At 37.6% G+C, this 20,972-nt stretch overlaps 3 protein-coding genes across 4 annotated transcripts; 2 read left to right on the top strand and 1 right to left on the bottom strand.

Annotated features, from left to right (window-relative positions):
- The first annotated feature begins 1,811 nt into the window (after positions 1-1,811).
- Positions 1,812-6,378, top strand: LOC137732400 (aspartyl protease family protein At5g10770). 2 transcript variants are annotated; one of them, XR_015956732.1, is made up of 3 exons: positions 1,812-3,061; positions 4,687-6,155; positions 6,289-6,378. XR_015956732.1 is itself a non-coding variant. In XM_068471713.2 (2 exons), the coding sequence occupies exons 1-2, from the start codon at positions 2,836-2,838 to the stop codon at positions 5,982-5,984; spliced, it is 1,524 nt and encodes a 507-aa protein (XP_068327814.2). In that variant the 5' UTR covers positions 2,755-2,835; the 3' UTR covers positions 5,985-6,378. The 2 variants fall into 2 exon arrangements, 1 of the variants encoding a protein (XP_068327814.2); XM_068471713.2 differs by having other exon boundaries at positions 2,755-3,061; positions 4,687-6,378.
- A 354-nt stretch (positions 6,379-6,732) lies between these two features.
- On the top strand, positions 6,733-9,036 carry LOC137729728 (aspartyl protease family protein At5g10770). Its single transcript, XM_068468741.2, has 2 exons — positions 6,733-7,116; positions 7,559-9,036. Exons 1-2 carry the CDS (start codon positions 6,903-6,905, stop codon positions 8,818-8,820), a joined length of 1,476 nt encoding a protein of 491 aa, XP_068324842.2. The 5' UTR covers positions 6,733-6,902; the 3' UTR covers positions 8,821-9,036.
- A 6,703-nt stretch (positions 9,037-15,739) lies between these two features.
- Positions 15,740-16,926, bottom strand: LOC137736116 (protein ENHANCED DISEASE RESISTANCE 2-like). Its single transcript, XM_068475449.2, has one exon. It carries the CDS (start codon positions 16,836-16,838, stop codon positions 15,924-15,926), a length of 915 nt encoding a protein of 304 aa, XP_068331550.2. The 5' UTR covers positions 16,839-16,926; the 3' UTR covers positions 15,740-15,923.
- Between the last annotated feature and the right edge of the window lie 4,046 nt (positions 16,927-20,972).

Genomic DNA, 20,972 nt, shown 5'->3' with positions numbered 1-20,972 from the left:
TGGAGTAATTATTGAATTAAATAAAACTTGGTGGGTGTCAATTTTCTTCCAATAATTTCAGTTTGGTGTGCTCAGTGTGGTCTTCGTGTACTCAATTATTTGTTGGGTGCAAGTGTGCCAAAATATTATGCACCATACGAAGTCATATCGTTATTGGTCTTGTTACACGGTAATGCACCTAAAAATAATAATTACCTTGTCAGACAAGTCTTCACTTTAATCATAATATTTTCTCAAACTCTTAATTCGAACTAGTGATTGTCTTCGTTTTAATCATAATATTTTACTTATAATATGTTATCAAACTTTTGATCTGAACAATGAGGAGACGTATTTTCTATTCGAAAGTAGATTTTGGAAAAAATAAGCAATAGTATGCCAAGGATTTACATGGGATAATGAAATGAATGGATCAAATATTAGATTGGACTTTTAAGTTGTTAGAATACGTCATAGTGGGATGGATTGGTGGAGACTTTGGGGTAGGTGGGTTACCACTTATATATGTGTATAGAGTATTGTTATTCACACATCTACACATCTATTTTTACTTTTCACACACTCTCTCAAATTTTGGCCGTTAAATCGAATAAATTGAATAAGATACATGGATAAAACTAATAAGGACATGTGAATACTGAATAGCACTACCCTATATATATGTCCTTTATGCAAAGGGATCCCCATTTTTTTCAAAAAATGGGGATTAGATGTGGGGCCTACTCCACATCAAATTTTAATGATCCGAGCCGTCTATGTTGTTAGTCTCGAATCATAGATCATCATTGCAAAAATTCAATTCAATCCGAAATAATTTGCCTATTTTATTATCAAGATCAAATTTCATTGTTTCTTATAACAAAGTATTCGTTCATTTCTTTGAGCCCAATTATATGTCTTAAATATTTCCGATTTGGCTAATATTTTGAAAGGATGATCTATGAGGTACAACTTGAAAATTAGACGGTTCGGATCGTTAAAGTTCGATGTGGTGTGGACCCCAAAAAGGATCCCCATTTTTATAAAAAAAAAATGAGAATCTCTTCCCTTAAAAGGCTTCCTACACACACACACACATAAGGAGCAATCACACACACACACACACACATATATATGGAGCAATCTGTTGCACCACATTTTTTTAATAAAAATTTTGACACATGTTTTTATGAGGTTCACTCTATAATGTATTTTCATGATTTGAACCATCTATCTTTTAGAACATCATTCATAGACTATCCTTGCACGAAGTTAGACAAATCCATCATTAATGCATTCATTTGTGATGAAGAAAATAGACGAATATGGTTATACAAAAAAACTATAAACCCTTACTCCAATGGTCATATAGTTTCAAATTTGAGTGATTTTTTGTAGACATCACTTTTAGGGAAAGACCTAAAATATAAATGATTCAGATGATTTAAATACATTATAAAGTAGGAAACACATAAATGTGTCTTAAAGATTATGTTAAAATAATGGTGTCACATATTCGTCTCCATTAAATATATATTTTAGGAATAAAATCATGGAAAACCTTCATTATTCCATTGGGGCAGCCATTCCAGCATATCTCCACTACTGGAAAATCAGGTGCAGAATACCATGATTGATTTGCTTCCCATACACATCTTTTTCAAAGTCTGAAGTGAAAACCCCTAATATTCTAATTGGCTTAAAATTTGACAACGTTGTCGTTTTAATGATAATTTTGGTTGGACCCAAGTCATTTCGGTGCTGAAAAAATACTGTACAACATGTGATATATCTATATATATATATATATATCTCTTCTGGAAGGTTGAAATAATGAAAGATTTAATGAAGTTGCTAATTTGCCTATACTTAAGAAAACCATGTTAAGGTGTATATAGTACTAACTATATCTAGAAAAGATGAACGAGTCATGGATGATAATTACGCTGCCTTCCCTTGCTATTATGCTACAATAGCAAGTGAAGACAGCCACTATGTTAGTTTATACGGATCTCTCTCTCTCTCTCTCTCTCTCTCTCTCTCTCTCTCTCTCTCTCTCTCTCTCTCTCTCTCTCTCTCTCTCGTTACATACCATGCCAGTAGCATTCACAAGTGTGTATGGGTGTAGTGCATCTGGTAATTCATGGTCATGTTTTTATTATTTAGGATAGGTGGGGGGTTCGAAACTATTACAATAATTTAGGAGAGAGATGAGTTTCAAAGTTGAAAAGCATGGGAGGAAACCCAACACCCTACGCACTCAGATATTAGACCACATGTGATAGTCATTTTGATTTTATAAATTATAAATTGTATATCTCTTGTCATGCTGACTAATCACGTAATGAAAATTTAATTGTAAGGATGAAAATTTAGGCCCATGCTATGTTTTACTTGTATATGGACAAAAGGTGAGCTAAGGTTGCCTCACGTATAGTCTCTAGTATTTGCCACTCACCTTCAAGATGCTATGTATTTGTCGACATCTACGCATTGGATTGGGATGGTTGGACTTAATTCTCCGCAGCAAAGAAAATGAAGCTGAAGCCACAGAGTCTAAATACTTACATACATATGTATACGCCGTGTATACGTAGTGTTATATCTGCCCTTTCTAAACAAACCCTATTGTTCAACAAAAAAAAAAAAAACAACCCCTAATCAACCAGTTGGTCTGACGTCGTTTAGTGGATTTGATATTGATGGGCAAGCTTGCATTATGTGTTTGCTGTTATAATGGGTGACGTGTAAGAATTGATAACCCAATGGGTTTCCAATTAGCTTATAAGGCAGAGAAGGTCACGATTTGTAGGAGCAATACCATAATTTGAATTCTGGGAAGAGTTTTCGATACTCATGGCGGCAACTCCCAGTTTTTCTAGCTCCTCCTCCTCCTCCTCCGCCTCCTCCTCCCTCATGAGCTATTTGCTTGGCTTTTCTGTATTTCTAACCCTATTTCTCAGCTCTTTGGAGAAGGGCTTTGCCATGGAAGAAAACCAGCTTCTCCATCAACATGCTCATACAGTTGAACTCAATTCTCTGCTGCCGGCAACCTCCTGCAGCCCTAGCTCCTCCGCCAAAGGTTAATAAATATGTTCATTTTTTTTTTTTAAATTTTAATTTCAGTTTTATTGGATATATTATATATATAGATAATGAGAGAGTAGCAAAGTGCAACGAATTAGTAGCTTAATACAATTTCCACGTTCCATATTTTGTACTATTTACAATAATCTGAACTGAACATTTTGTAGGTCATCATTGCAAAATATCATCCTTACAAAAATTCATTCATATTGAAAGCTATATTTTGTTAGAGCTTGCTTATACGTAGATACATGGTTTAATTGCAAAGTTGGAAACATATGTAGTGTGGGTGGTCGGAGAATCCAATTCCTTAACCCGTGAATTAGTAGAGACACAACAACAAGCCATTAGAAACATTTCTTTTTATAAAATAGATAAAAGAAAATTTAAGGGGATACTTTGATAAGGAGAGCACGGGTTAGATTCTGCAAAATCTTAAAAAGTCATAAAATTGATGTTTTGAAAAGTAATAAACCATTGGTAGTTGTTTTAATTTTCAACATGCATGATTGTGAAATGGAACCAAACATGTAAATAGTGAGCCACAATTACCCATTATTTGATGCCAACACGATTATATATTAACACCAACAACAAAGGGGATTATGTTTTTTTTTACTACTAATAATTACACAATATTAATCTAATTTACGAGGAAGGAAATTCAAATTTGAGTATATAAAGAAAAGTATATTGCTCTAATCAACTTGGTCAAACTCAAATCTATCGAGAAAAATAAGAAGAGGTCAATTTTGACATAATAAATACATTCCTTTTGTTTGTTAAAAAACTTTCAAAAAGTTACTGAAAAAGCTTTTTTTCATGGCTTTGTTCTTAAAGTCTTCTGTTTCCAATAACATATATGTGTGTATGCACACGCGTGTATTTGAAGTTTAAATTTTTTACATTCATTTTATCTATAGTTTTTCCGTAGTAATTTATCTTTGATTGACACTTGTTAATAAATTTAACTATTTTTAACTTTGTTGTCATAAAATTAACACATTTCAATCAATGATGAAGGCCACATAGATGCCACAAGAATATGGAAAATTTAATCTTGTGTATTTGTAAGCTGCAACAATTAAAAATTACGCAATGACCAAATATGATACAATTAATTAAATAAATTCGACTATGATTGCTCAACAAAAGCATGACATAAAAACTTTTTTTTTTCTTTTTTTTTACTAAACAAATTAAAATATCCAAAAACCATGCATGTTGTTTGGTCATTCATGTTCACATAAGCAGTACGACAGAGACTGGCCAGCAGGCCAAGACACCGATGAACATTGATGCCTAGTGCCGACCTTTACCAAATAATGCAAAGAATATAGCAAGGCTGAATAATCTTTCAGTCTCACAAGCCAGTCCCATCTTAAAGACAAATTGCTTTTTCATATTCAAAGAAAAAAAAAACCATAAGAAAATATTACGTATTTTTGCTCGTCAGCACTTTCTTCTGAAGTAAAAATCGTTAACTAAATTCTAACGATTTTTTAAAAAAATACTATAACTCGGAAAACACTTTTAAGTTTTTGTACTGAACGTAATCAGAAATGCTTGGTTCTAATTAAAAAAGTGTAAAGTAATTGTGAATCTTCTATTTGAATTCAGGTCACGACAACAAGGGACCAACGTCATCATCGACCGTACTGAAAGTGGTACACAAGCACGGACCATGCTCTGGAATCAAGAAGAAGAACTCCAAAATTCCAACCCACGCTCAAATCCTCACGCAAGACCAAGCCCGAGTTGATTCAATCCACTCCCGAGTCAACACCAAGAAAGCACCATCCGCAGCCACCGTCGACAAACTCCGCCCATCCGCCGAAACCAAAATTCCGGCCCAGTCCGGAAGCGTAGTGGGCTCAGGCAACTACATTGTCAGCGTGGGCCTGGGCTCGCCCAAGAAGATGCTCAGCCTCATCTTCGACACGGGAAGTGATCTGACGTGGACCCAATGCCGCCCATGTGCCAAATCATGTTACAAACAGAAGGAGCCCATCTTCGACCCCGCAGCATCCGCCTCATACGTCAACATCTCTTGTAGCTCCGCCACGTGTTCCGAACTGGAGTCAGGCACTGGAAACACTCCCCGCTGCTCGTCCTCCACCTGCGTCTACGTCATTCAGTACGGAGACCAGTCATTTACCGCCGGATATTTCGGGAAGGAACGGCTGAGCTTAACGTCGACGGATATTTTTGACGGGTTTTTGTTCGGATGCGGCCAGAACAATCAGGGACTCTTCGGGGGCGCCGCCGGTTTGCTCGGTCTCGGCCGGGATAAAATCTCCATCATCGAGCAATCCGCCTTGAAATACAACCGGTTCTTCTCCTACTGCCTCCCCTCCAAATCCAGCGGCACTGGATACCTCAGCTTCGGCAAAGGCGGTGGATCTTCCAGCGCAGTGAAATTCACACCCCTCGCCGACGTCTCCCAAGGCGGGTCATTTTACGGCCTCGACGTCGTCGGGATCAGCGTTGGCGGGAAAAAATTACCGATTCCCGGTACAATTTTTTCCTCCGCGGGGACGATTATAGATTCCGGGACAGTGATCACGCGCCTGCCGCCGACAGCATACACGGCACTGCGCGACGCGTTTCAGCAGGGGATGAAGAGCTACCCGTCAGCTCCGGCGCTTTCGATTCTCGACACTTGTTACGACTTCAGCAAGGTCGATACGGTGACGTTTCCGAAAATTTCGTTTGCGTTCGGCGGCGGAACGACGTTGGAATTGGACCCGACCGGGATATTCTACGCGGCAAGTGCCGATCAAGTTTGCCTGGCGTTTGCCGCAAACGGTGACGACAGCGACATAGGGATATTTGGAAACGTTCAGCAGAAGAGGGTGCAGGTGGTTTATGATGTGGCTGGTGGAAAAATCGGATTTGCCCCTGCAGGATGCCCCTGAGGGCTTATGTGATTTGCTGCTTGATTAGGATGGTTAAGAAGTTTGATTAGGCCAGCAGCAGCAGCTTAGGGAAAATGTCGGATTAAACAGTTGACGACTAAAGATCGTCCTCAATTGGTATTAAAAAAATGTAATGGTAATACATGTAGACGAGTTGGAACAAACCATGTGGTGACCATTGGTATGTGCATGTAAACGTAACAGTAAAAATAAATTTCAAGTGTGTAAAGTGTACAAATTAAAATAAAAGTACACTTTTGAATTGTTGCGATTTTATAATTCTCGCATATCCCAAAACATGTAGTGACGATTGGTATGTGCGTGTAAACGTAACAGTAAAAATAAATTTCAAGGGTGTAAAGTGTACAAATTAAAATAAAAGTACACTTTTGAATTGTTGCAATTTTATAATTCTCGCATATCTAGTCTGCTCGATAATTCTTGTAAAACTTTACTTCATTTATATCTTCTAAAAATTTGAATGCAAGTCTTGGATTACAAGAGATTTATATTTTAATTGGCTAAGAATATTTACTCTTACTGCCGTGTTCAATTCCTCTTTAAAAAAACAGTGTTGAATTAGCCAAGTTGGGAATGAAAAACACTATTAACTTGCTCTTGTGGATGAGTGGTGACCGAATTATTACGCAAGGGAATTTCAAAGATAACATTGTTACAGAAAAGTTGCAAAAGCAGGCATGGCAGGCATATCTTCTGCATATCCTTGCCAAAAGCACTTTGAAGGGGAAACAAACAAGATGCTACAACGAAAAAGTTACACAAATTATTGTGGCGCACCGACACCTTCGAATGTCCATTTTAATTGCCGTACGTCCCTACCTCCCAATGAGCTTATAAGGATATATAGGAGTTTATGCTCAGATTCCAGGAGCTACTAGCTAGGCTTGTTATTAGATCATGGCAACTCCCATTTGGGCCATTTCTATCTCCCCCTCCTTCCTCAGGGGTTTCTTTGGTTGCTTTGTGTTTTTTATCTGCGTAATTCTCTGCTCGCCGGAGAAGGGCCTTGCTTCGACAGAAGGAGATACAAAAACTGACCTTCTTCCACATACTCACACAGTTGAAGTAAACTCTCTGCAACCAGCAACCACCTGCATCCTCTCCACCCAAGGTTGAACTCCATATATAACAGCATTATTAAAGCGCTTCCTTCTGCAGCTTAAGTTTTTGAACTTTAATTACCCCCCTATTATCTCTATGTGTGCGTGCGTTTTGTCTTTTCTCATCGAGTATATATTTATATTCAGTTCGAGCTAATTGCTTCTATGAAACTCCATGGTTTAACCAGGTCAGTACATATGCATGGATAAATTATCGCATCGACCAGATGTTTTCTTAGAAATTTACATGTTTTAACTATACAGGTGGACTAATATATATAGATGGGTTAAGATCGGAGGACGTTTATTTTTTTACATGTATTTTATAAGATCCAGTCACTATCCGAAATGTCTATATTGTAATTCATCATTCTTAAATTATATATTAATTTATTTTAAATTATCACATAGTTATGATAAATGAGAAACTAAAGATGAATATTTTCAATTCAGGTCCTTACAATAACAAGGAATCAGTATTGGAAGTGGTACACAAGCATGGGCCATGCAAACAACACAGATCACAAAGTAACCCCACTGATCAGGATCGCACTCAAATCCTCAAGCAAGACGAAGCCCGAGTCCGCTCAATTCACTACCGTCTTAACTCACTCACACAACCTGACGCCGCCACCAATACCATCCCCGTCCAGTACGGTCTGCAACTTGGATCATCCAACTACATTGTAACGGTGGGCCTCGGCACACCGGCCAAAAACCTCTCCCTCCTTATCGACACAGGCAGCGACCTAACTTGGACACAATGCCGACCGTGTGTCCCATCTTGTTACAAACAGAAAGAGCCAATGTTCGACCCCTCCCACTCCACCTCATACTCCAACATCTCCTGTGAGTCCGCTGCGTGTTCTCAGCTCACAGTGGCCGGCATCGGCCGCGACTGCTCTGCAGCCACGTGCACCTACAGCGCCAAGTATTTAGACAACTCTTCCTCATTGGGCTTCTTCGGCAATGACAAGCTAACAATAACACCGACGGATGCTTACGATGATTTCGATTTTGGCTGCGCGCAAAACAGCGAAGTCCAGTTCGGCGCCGCCGCCGGTTTGCTCGGTCTGGGCCGGACCAGCATCTCCTTCGTCGAACAAACCTCCCAGAAATACAAACGAGTGTTCTCCTACTGTCTACCCTCCACTTCAAGCTCCACCGGCTACCTCAAATTCGGCCCCGACGGAGGCTCCGGTAACGCCGTCAAGTTCACGCCGCTCAAAACTTTATCCCAAAGCGCTACATTTTACGCCCTTGACCTAGTTGGAATCACCGTCGGTAGCCGTCAACTGAAGATTTCAGCCTCTATCTTTTCAAAGTCGGGGACAGTCATCGACTCGGGGACGGTGATCACGCGCCTTCCGGCGACCCCGTATGCCGCATTACGCGCGGCTTTTATAAAAGCGATGGAGAAGTACCCTTTTGCTAAGTCGAAGTCTGCCCTACTAGACACTTGCTACGACTTTAGTGGACTTAAAACGGTGTCGTACCCGAAGATAGGGTTTGTATTTGGAGGTGGGGTTACGGTAGACTTGGACGCGACAGGGGTACTGTTCCAGACTAGTGGTTCGCAGTTTTGCTTGGCGTTTGCCGGAAACAAGGACGATAGTAGCGTCGGGATTATCGGCAACGTTCAGCAGAAGAGGCTGCAAGTGGTGTACGACGTTGCTGGGGGAAAGATCGGATTTGGCCCTGCAGGTTGCCCCTGATTGATTAGCTACTTAAATCATTGCTGATGAAGATTTCTAACTGGTGGTACTGCTAAATAAGCAGCTACCGAAAAATAAAGTTGTTAGTAATGATCTCGTTGTCTTTGTGGTTTCGGTGATGTCAAAGTGTTAATTATCTGTTATTTATCCTCCTTATGAATGTTTGTTATCCTTTTTAAGAAAGCAATATTTTAATAGATTTGAAGTTCACTGAAAGTTTTCGGACAAAAAATTAGAAACTTTGTTTTTCATTCAAACCGTTAGAACATCAAATATTTCATTCATTGCATTCAGGTCCAATACAGAACTTAGCATGAGGTTCAAAGTGATTACTTTTTTTTTCTTCTTGTTCTTTTAAAATGAACCAACCGATAGTTTCACCATTGCATTCCATTATTTTGGGGCAGTTATCATATTCCATTAAGTTTTCTCATCAATTCTAACTAGCTCGAAAGATTCTTCAAAGATATTTCAACCTATCATTGACCACCATCATCAATTCTAAATAGTATTGATTTCGTCGCAGAGGTGATGACTAATTAATTAGTATGGACTTCAATTAAGGACATCCACATGTGCAACCGGGAAATAAACGCATGCAGCCACAAGAAAATTCATCATTATGTACGTAGTTTCCTAGCTTGGAAAACTTGATCCACGATACTTGACGGGAATTGCTTTGTCTCACTCTCTATGCATACCTTCTCCAAATCGATCTGTCTTTGTCTGCAAAGACTACACAAGTATACGTTGTTGTTGTTGAAATGATAAGACATTTCTAATTAGTATTTGACTTGCTAATTAATTACCATTTGAAAACTTAAGCACTCTCTGACTAGTCTTGAGTATCTAAATTCACGATTCCACACATATGCCTGCTTTTTCCAGCTTGCATGTCCTCCACTGAAATAATATCTCCTCAGTCCGATTTATCATTGAATTTATATATATAAAATAAAGTACTATATATATATAGTACAAATCCTCTCCAGATCTAAAAAAAAGGGAACCCAAGGATCACATGATTCGGACAGTCGAAATTTGATCCAACAGCTACAATTATTATAACTTTTAGAAAGGCTCCATATTTGTAGTTGTTGGATCAAAATTTCAACAGCCCAAATCTTTTGATCTTTGAGCTCTATTTTTTTATATCCAAAGAGGATACGTACTCATATATATATACACATATATATATATATGTGCGCGCGCGTGTGTGAATTCAATGTTATAAAATTTACATGAAATAATAATTAAGTCCGCTTATGCATGGCGACCTTCATTATTTTTAATAGAAAAATTAAAGTCCAGAAAAATAACACCAAAGTATTCGTATACGTCAACCGTGAGTCTCCTTATAAGGGAGTGCATCCTCATCCCAAATCTAAGAGCTAAAAACTTTTAGGGAGTAATAAGGCTTCATGGAAATTGCTCCGATGAATTTTAGCTCTTTTTTTTCAGGTCTCTTGGTTTATATGTATTATTTCTTTGTCTAGTTCTCTGCTCTTTGGAGAAGGGTTTTGCCTTGGCAGGAAGGAAGGAGAAACTTACCCATCACACAGTTCAGTTGAAATCTCTACTGCCTGCAATTACTTGCACCCCCTCCACCAAAGGTACTTACTAATTTTTTGTGTTGCTAACTCTTTCTATATGTGTCATGTATATATGTCAATATATTAATACATGCACGAATCGTGTTCCTTAATGTTTAGTTATGATATGTTATATATGTTATAAAAAGAATTTAGATTTTAGCGTCAAGATGTCATATAGTGTTACTATTTTTTCATGTTATATCAATGACAGATTTATGCAAATATATATTATCAATAAGACTGTTAACACATTACGTGTGTTGCGCTAGAGCATCAAATATAACAAATAAATTGATAGGCTTTTACTTTATTTCTTTTTCCATAATCCATATTATTAAAAAAAATAAATGGTCCTAGTCTCAATAGTTTTTTTTTTTTTTCTTTTTTGTTAAATTTTATTTTTCTAATCTTTTGGCAACTTTCAATGTGCTTGGCTGATAATTTGCTGGTTTTAGTTAAATAAATCTTTGAGGATAGTGCCAAGTATGAGCAATAATTAGAGTCTCACATCGATTTGTTGATTGTTTCTTAGGGAGTGTAGTCAAACTAAGATTTTAAGGGTTTTAAAAGTGTCACATCCCAGTCCGGGGGGGGACCACTTCCCGGGCCCGCTCCACCACCGTAGCACGATATTGTCCGTTTTGGGCTTACCATTCTATCACGGTTTTGTTTTTGGGAACTCACGAGCAACTTCCCAGTGGGTCACCCATGGGATTGCTCTAGCCCCCTTCTCGCTTAACTTCGGCGTTCCTACGGAACCCGAAGCCAGTGAGCTCCCAAAAGGCCTCGTGCTAGGTAGGGATGAGAATATACATTTAAGGATCACTCCCCTGGGTGATGTGGGATGTTACAATCCACCCCCCTTAGGGGCCCGACGTCCTCGTCGGCACACACACGACCAGGGTTAGGCTCTGATACCAATTGTCACATCCCAGCCCGGGGAGGACCACTTCTTGGGCATGCTCCACCAACGTAGCACAATATTGTCCGCTTTGGGCTTACCATTCTCTCACGGTTTTGTTTTTGGAAACTCACGAGCAACTTCCCAGTGGGTCACCCATCATGAGATTGCTCTGGGAACTCACGAGCAACTTCCCAGTGGGTCACCCATCATGGGATTGCTCTAGCCCCCTTCTCGCTTAACTTCGGAGTTCCTACGGAACCCGAAGCCAGTGAGTTCCCAAAAGGCCTCGTGCTAGGTAGGGATGAGAATATACATTTAAGGATCACTCCCCTGGGTGATGTGGGATTTACAATCCACCCCCCTTAGGGGCCCGACATCCTCGTTGGCACACACGTGACCAGGGTTAGGCTCTGATACTAATTTGTCACATCCCGACCCGCGGCGGATCACTTCCCGGGCCCGCTCCACTACCGTAGCACGATATTGTCCGCTTTGGACTTACTATTCCCTCACGGTTTTGTTTTTGGGAACTCACGAGCAACTTCCCAGTGGGTCATCCATCATGGGATTGCTCTAGCCCCCTTCTCGCTTAACTTCGGAGTTCCTACGGAACCCGAAGCCAGTGAGCTCCCAAAATGCCTCGTGCTAGGTAGGGATGAGAATATACATTTAAAGATCACTCCCCTGGGTGATGTGGGATGTTACAAAAAGTGCGAGATTTAATGGTCTTAGTCTCAATAGTTTTTTTTCTTCCTTTTTTCGTGAAGCCTGAAGTGTCCCACATTTTGAAAAGTAGGAGTGATTTCTAATGGAATCTAGAAAGACTAAAGGTATATCAGCTCCCTCCTGATCATAATCAATTGGAACATGTCCTTTAAGCTATTTATAAGCCTATTTAAGTGAAACTTGGAAAAAAAATACTTAAAGTGTTTCTTGCATTTTTATTAAGGATTGTTCCAAAAATATTTTTACCAAAATCAAGTTTTAATCATTTTTTACACAATGCTTTATAATGTTAGCATGAAAATTAACTTTAAACTATGAGGTGAAAGAAAGTTAAAAAAAAGTCTCATGCACTTTGAAAGAGTCATCTTATCATTTATTTCGAAACCTTTGTCAGCGATAAGTGGAGATACAAAATTTGAGTGTACAATTGCTTTATAGCTCAAATTTTTAGGGTTTACACATTAGGTCTAGTGTTTGATACTTGGCTCTCCCAATGACCGTTCCACAAAGTGACATCATATGAACCCAAGCAAGAGAACCATAAATGGAGTAAATAATTTTGTTCTGGAAATCTTGCCAAATGCTTCCATTATTTAAACTTGAGCTATATATATTATACGCGACCTCAAACCCTAAACATGTCACCAAATTCTGTTGCTAGATACATGCATGAACTGTGTTCATCAAAATTTATTCAGCAAAATGACTCAGCTAGTAGTGCTAAATTAATTCAGATTTGAGACCACTCTAAACCTGATTTATTACTTAATCATAATTAATTTAGCAACTTCCAGCGGCAAATACAATCTTCCCTCCGGCAACATCGTACACCACTTCAAACCCTTTCTGCTGAAAATTCCCAATGATCCCCGGCTGCCGATCTTCGGTGTTAGGAAGAATCGCCAAGCAAACCTGCGAAGTATCAACTATCACAATCACTGTCCCTGCCGATTTCAATTCCAAAGTAAGCCCGCCACTAAACGTAAACGCTACCGCCGAAAACAAGACCGTCTCTAAGTTATACGCTCTAAGGTCATAGCAACTGTCCAGTACCCCCTGAACTGTCTTAGGTTTCCGGTGGTTGCGTTTACGTTCAGTGGCGGGCTTACTTTGGAATTGAAATCGGCGGGGACAGTGATTGTGATAGTTGATACTTCGCAGGTTTGCTTGGCGATTCTTCCTAACACCGAAGATCGGCAGCCGGGGATCATTGGGAATTTTCAGCAGAAAGGGTTTGAAGTGGTGTACGATGTTGCAGGAGGGAAGATTGGATTCGCCGCTGGAAGTTGCTAAATTGATTATGATTAAGTAATAAATCAGGTTTAGAGTGGTCTCAAATCTGAATTAATTTAGCACTACTAGCTGAGTCATTTTGCTGAATAAATTTTGATGAACACAGTTCATGCATGTATTTAGCAACAGAATTTGGTGACATGTTTAGGGTTTGAGTGCGCGTATAACTATATATAGCTCAAGTTTAAATAATGGAAGCATTTGGCAAGATTTCCAGGACAAAATTATTTACTCCATTTGTGGTTCTCTTGCTTGGGTTCGTATGATGTCACTTTGTGGAACGGTCATTGGGAGAGCCAAGTATCAAACACTAGACCTAATTTGTAAACCCTAAATATTTGAGCTATAAAGCAATTGTACACTCAAATTTTGTATCTCCACTTATCGCTGGCAAAGGTTTCGAAATAAATGATAAGATAACTCTTTCAAAGTGCATGAGACTTTTTTTTAACTTTCTTTCACCTCACAGTTTAAAGTTAATTTTCATGCTAACATTATAAAGCATTGTGTAAAAATGATTAAAACTTGATTTTGGTAAAAATATTTTTGGAACAATCCTTAATAAAAATGCATGAAGCACTTTAAGTATTTTTCCAAGTTTCACTTAAATAGACTTATAAATAGCTTAAAGAATGTGTTCCAATTGATTATGATCAGGAGTGAGCTGATATACCTTTAGTCTTTTTGGATTCCATTAGAAATCACTCCTACTTTTGAAAGTGTGGGACACTTCAGGCTTCACGAAAAAAAAAAAAAAAAAAAAACTATTGAGACTAGGACCATTAAATCTATCACTTTTAAAACCCATAAAATATTAGTTTAATTACACCCCCTAAGAAACAATCAACAAATCGATGTGAGACTCTAATTATTGCTCATACTTGACACTATCCTCAAAGATTTATTTAATTAAAACCAGCAAATTATCAGCCAAGCACATTGAAAGTTGCCAAAAGATTAGAAAAATAAAGTTTAACAAAAAAGGAAAAAAAAAAAAAAAAAAAAACTATTGAGACTAGGACCATTTATTTTTTTAATAATATGGATTATGGAAAAAGAAATAAAGTAAAAGCCTATCAAAATTGGTCGGGCATTCCTAATTCTAACAACAGGATGGTGAATAATGATTCAAGAAAATAAAAGGCTCAGAAGAGTCGGGCCTCCTCTCCATTATCCACATGAGGCTTCATCGACAGAGCTCTTTTCTTTATTTTTTTTACTTTTTAAATTTAAATACTATATTCTATTTGAAACTAATTTAAATTAAAAAAAGTGCAATTTGATCTCGAACTCGAACAGACCGTATGTCCCATTGGATTTTATCAACCAAAAACAAGGAAAACATGGTTACAATACAAGAGTAAGAAAATCGAATGTGGACTCAATGTATTATTTGTTCTTTATAGGTAGAAACTTTATGTCGATAATAAAAACAAAGATGGTGACATGAGATTCGGAAATTTGAGCCCACAATTGCTTTCAGCGGTGGGAAGCGGAGAGCCAAGTAATAATCGGCCGAATGGGGTCCTAATTGCTTTCATTTGGGTATAAGCTACTACCATACTAGGCTTAATAACTTCACCAAGCTACGCTAAGGATGCCACACCCACAATTTTTTAGGCCTCCCCTCCCTTGAAGACGAGAAACCGAGGAATCTTGTTCGGGTGATTACGATGAGCACACGGTGTTGAATCAAATAGAACTAATATTCACAGGGTGTTATGTTTTTGTGATAGGTATCGCACGAATGAAGGAAATAAAACAACTGAGGTTATACTCGAATTATACCCAAGTTTGCGTCTAATTTCATAATGTCGAGATATACTCTCATTTAGTTGATTCAACATCGTCATTGGACAAGTGCTACACTTTAGGAACGCATGATAAGCATCTATCGAACAGATGAGGACAATAGGTCTATGTCTTGGTTGTAGAAAAAATCCTCATTGTCTTATTCTTGTGGATGAGATCTACTTTTACTTTTGAAGTCGCAAGAAAAAAAAAAAGGCAAGGACATGAAACTGATTCATTTCTCATGGAATAGTCTTGTCACAATCGCACTGCCAAACAAGTTCGGTACAATGTACTAGCATAAATAATGTCATTTTTACATGATTTATACGAAAAAAGTTTAACGTTATTGTAATGCCTCAATCTAATAATATAATATCAAACGTAAATTTTTGTCCACTTATTGTTGCATTATTCGACTGAAAGACACCGGAGAACCTATTCCATACAAATTGCTCTCCATTTCCACGTTGAAAGAGTCGTTACCTTTTGTGACGATTTTAACGTCCCCATACCCCACTACCAGAATCTCTACACCCGAATAAAAGTAAAATAGTAAAACCCAAATTTTCTGTACTAATCCCGAGAAACCAAAAAAACATGTGGAAAGTGAAAAATCAGTCGCATTGTAATTTGTTGTTACGATTTCAATTTTATTATCTACACATTAATCCCCATGAAAAAAGGGATTAACCTACCAAGTGAAAATTACAATTAACAACAAATAATAATTAAAGGCTTTTTTTAACAAAAAAGAAAAAGAAACAATTAAAAGTTACCGCCGTTTAAGATTCTCAATCGTCGTCGTCGTCGCCGGACTTGTGATGATTCACCTTAGACGCAAAACTCAATCCCCGCGCTACGACCGTCGTCTGCGGTGCCTCCACGACCGTTGCCGACGACATCTCCATCTCGCATACCCGAACCGCGCCGACTAACTTCTCAGGCAGCTCATCCTCCGCCTGCGCCTCCACCACAAACCCCATGTCGATCGTTACGCTCGTCACGTACCTCAATGCAAGTCGCAGAATCGCCTTCGCGATCCCGGAACTCGCGATATCGACGTCAATCTCGAGGTAGTTGGGTCCTCTGTGGTAATTACACGTCAGCGCCTTCCCCAGCAAGCACGCACTGTAATTCCCTACCGTCTTCTCGACGATCCACGGCCCTTTCACGATCCGGTTCACGATCTTGAACCGCTGGTTCCGGAACGCGTCGTCGCCGTGGACGAACCGGTGGAGAAGCGAGCCGGCGGGGATAGGATCCTCCGTGGCGAAATAGAAAACGGCGCTGTGCTGGTCCTTGCCGGGAATCTGGAGATTCACGGCGAAAATGAAGCTCTTCAGGGACTTCCCTTGCGACTGTGCCTTCCGAAGCGCGTTGGCCACGCGATTATCGGGACGAGCGAGTACGTTCTCGAGTTTCGTGCTGGATCTGAGCCAGTCAGTGCCGCACGGCTGCAGTAGGTAGTCGCCGGCGGGGCCTTTTTGTTTTTTCGACAAGTAGTTCTTGGCGCGGAGGGAGAATAGGTCGCCGGGAGGTGACGCCCAGCCGTTGGTTCCGGTGGTGAGGTCCACGTGGCGCAAGGATCCGCCATGGACGGACTCGGAGATCCAGTGGGCGGTGGAGGTTGTAGAATCCTCCGATCTGGAGCATTTTCCGGCGTGTTCAGCGACGGAGCTCCGGTGCTTTTGTTTCGTCGGACACATGGTGGCGATGGTGCTTCTCCACTCGTCTCTGTTATTTTGGTTTCTCACTATGACTCTCTTCTCTTTCGAAGTGAGCGCCTCATTTGTGGAGGCTACCGCGGTGTATAATAGTGGGGGAAAACGAAGTACCCTTTTTCTTGGACAAAACTACGAGAGTGCCATCGTTTCTGGGACAGCGAATTCTGTATTATTTATTTCCTATTTGATTATTGATCCCATTTGGGAGTCCGGAATAGATAATTTAATTACACGCCGCTGGTATCTGCTTTTGTTCCTTTTTTTTTTTTTCTTATTTTCGGAAAGCAAAAGTATTGGTCGCACTTAAAATATTAGCATTCTTGTAAAGGTTTAGAACTCGTTTGTAATGGTTTTTAAAATAATTGAGAGTATTTTTTGTGAATTCTTTTTTTTTGAATAAATCTTTAGTAAAAATGTAAATAAATCTTAGAAAAACACTAAAGTCCTTCTTATAAGAAGCACATAACTGATGCTTCTTGCTAGGAGTACCTTAATTGCTTTTGGAACTCATAAACATTTTCTCTAAAAACGTTTTCAATTATTTTAAAAGTACTTACAAGTTACAAATGATCTATATTAAAAGCACTTAATGTATCTATGATATTTACTAAAATTCATATAAATATATAATAAGTTTAGAATTATTTTTATTTTGCACATATGGAGCAGTGCGTTCACCTCTTTGTTCTCAAATTCTCCTTTTGCAAATTAGAATAACTTTTTATTTATGCTACCTATTATACCTTTTACATATAATTGAAAAAAAAAATTATACACCATAAATTAATTTGCACAAAACGATTTTAATTTTTTTTTTCTCTCTCTTTCAGTTGTATTTTTTTTCTTTTTAATTCTTTTACATGTAAATTGAGTATGCTTAAACGTTCCTTTGACTCGTGGAAAGAAAGACACACACATATACACTCCCTTTGACGCATGCCTTGGATTAAATAAATCCCAATGTAGCAAATCAAAGAATTAGATTATTAATTAATTGAATAAAAGCAAACGAAATTGCGTGCACCAATAAACTCACATGCGTGCTTGGATTAAATAATGTCCATGCCACACGATAATAATTATATAATACAAAGTGAGGGGAAAAAATATGATCCAATAATTATCGGATCCAATATGATCCAATAATTTATTTTTATAATTAAAATAAATTATCAGAGTGCAGATTCGAACTTGAATACAGTTTAAAATAAAATAATTTCTTCAAATGTTTGAAAACTTAATTTGAAAATGCAATGGTGAAAATGCATGCTTGCAATTTGTTGATGGAAATATCCACACCACGTTTTTTCCTATTTTGTTTAAATTTGCTACGACAAGCAAAGATCTGTCGTATGGAGCAAAAAAAATGAAAACTCATGCTTCAAACATGAACCAACGAAGCTAGATTAACATCATTCTATATATATTTTCTTTATAAAATCATACTACATATTTAGTTTCTGATATTTGATTCCATTCCCCGACACATAAATTCATGGAAGGGCAGAACTAACAATTTTCACAAGATTACTAATTTCTATTCTACTATGTACATATTTTTTTTTTTTTCACTAACGATAATGTTAATGGGTTTAAACGTTAAATGTCAGAAAAGAGAGAATTGATTGGGATCAAACCTTCACCAAGACACATATGCATTATTGTTTTTCGTCACTATGGTAATTCGCCATCTACATGTGCGACTTTTTAACTAGTTGGCTCTTTACCAATTTCTAGATCTTGTAATCCAATTCTGTCAAAATTTATAATTATCGTTACGTAGAATTCAATTCCACTACATTATATGTTAATTCCAATAACTAAATTATTCCTAAATTATCATATACTTATAGTCAAGATTAATATTTAATTCCAATTTCTCTCTTGTTTATTATTAGGAAGATAAATTCTCCATTGTTTTCAAATCCTTGACAAACTTTTCCTTTGTCATAATATCTACTTTTTTTTTCTTTTTTTTTTAACAAAATAATATCTAGTTTTCTTACGAGTAAAGCAAGAATAAGAAGCATGTTTTGTAATTTCCTGAACACAAGAGGGGTGTTTCAGGAAGTGAAAATAGGAAAATGAAAACAGAGTTGGGGTTCCTAGTGACAAAGTGTTGGACTTGACCAATCTGACCATCAAGAAACCGACACGTGTTATTTTTCTTTTATAAACGGCATTCGCTTCAAGAATTTCGTCTTCGATAGCCCCATTTTTATGCAACTTTTTTTTTGTAAAGGCCCTTCTTCAACAAGGTTTTGGATCATTTATCACTTTCAATATGACGTCACGGCTAGAAGCCATGAAAAATGTTGGAATATGTCATAATCAAGTTTAGCTAGTGCGACACTATAGAATTAGTCGGTGTAATGGTATGACTTTCGGATGTTCGGAGATTATGGAGCGATGACATGATTTTATTCGGATGTTCAAGAATTGTCTTAGAGTTCGATTTTGAACGAGAATTTCTAATTTGATTGCTCTTTATAGGAGAGTTGCTTCATTTTCATTTTGGTGTGCTACATCTTTGTTGGATCTATGTTGAAGGATGAAACTGTTTGGTTTGTTGAATCTACTACACTTTGTGCGACAGTGATTAGGTGATGTGATTAGACCCGATGGGCATGATACTTTGTGTCTTAATATATTATTTGAGATTTTTGTTGTCACATGATCTTTGTGTATACGAGATTTAGTAGCTTCATTTATCTCGTAATCTTGCAATTTTTTATGAGCTCAGATGAGTGCTTAATGTCTACTTATTTATTCGAGATTCGTGATGTTTATTGTTATATTTTTAGATCTAGTTTGTAAGAATCCTTTTGAGATTGAGTTCTTCATGATTATTTGTAATGCTCTTTTCTTTTTCTTTTTCTTTTTTTAAAAAAAAACCCCCACAAATAAAATATATTTGATGGGGAAATTAAAATATAAAACACTAACAAAATAGGTGTTTCCACATATTTATTTTTATCTCTCACCCACTCCTCTCAATTTTTAACAATCAGATCAATTGAATTGAAAAATCAAACGACTTAAATTAACAAAAAAAACAAAAAAGGTTAAAATTAAAATAGGTGTTTGTTTCGCATCACCCATCAAAATATCGTTTAAAAAAATCAAATTAGTTGGAGAATCGCATATTGGCTTGGTGGCTCAGATCTGAGACGTGGCACATAGAAGCTACTTGTGCTGAGGGTCTCCACCAGCTGACATCAATGTTGACATTGTTTGTGGTAACCTGTTGATGTATGTTGGGAGTTTTTTGAATGGTTTGTAAAATTAGATATTTCAAATGTTTTAACTGTTTTTTTTTATATATATCTAAGTTCGAATTTCTTGATAAAGTAATTGAGTATATGGTTTTACAAAGGAAAACATATTAAATCACATGCTAAAATACATATGAACATAAGCCGGTGAAATTCAAATGTTATAAATGCAGCACGATAACGAAAAAGAACCCCTATATCAACATAAAGCGAAAAAATCAATGTGAATCTTGAATATCATGACATGATAAGTATTTGTAGCCAGACAACAACGATAATGGAATTCTGATGACGTGCTACGCAAGCTCCAAAATCAACATAATGAGGCCCCATTATTTACTTAATTTAAAATCAAGAGTTAGTTACACTATTGTACAGAAGATGCAAATTCGACACTTAGTTGTCAAATTTGAAGAATTATTGTTCTAATTTATGGAAAGAGATTTTCTCCGGATCTATACATTCAGAATCTAAGGATTAAATGATTCGGACCTTTAAAATTTGATCATACAGCTAAAAACTATTGTATTTTTAAAATTTTTTTACTAACTTCTCTTCTTTTAAATGTTAGATTAGATTTTAAAGATTTGAAACATTTGATCCTTGAGCTCCGAATGTAAAGAACCGGAGAGGATCTCTTCTCCTAATTTCCGTCGTTATTGCTGGATGACTTTGCAACATGCTATTGCTGCCTGTGTCTTTGTCTCTTTCAGCCTTCACTGTATACGGCGTGCCGATAGGTGGAGTCCTTTGCAGACAGCTTATAATTGTTAACTTCAACTAACTGTTTTTATACTTATTTTAATATTCAATAAGATCGGAATATGATAACAAAGAAAAC

The sequence above is a fragment of the Pyrus communis genome, chromosome 15 (assembly GCF_041283825.1).
Source record: "Pyrus communis isolate YQ-2024b chromosome 15, ASM4128382v1, whole genome shotgun sequence".
NCBI lineage: Eukaryota > Viridiplantae > Streptophyta > Magnoliopsida > Rosales > Rosaceae > Pyrus > Pyrus communis.
Note: the sequence above shows the minus strand (reverse complement) of the source record. Positions and strands in the feature narration are given on the sequence as shown.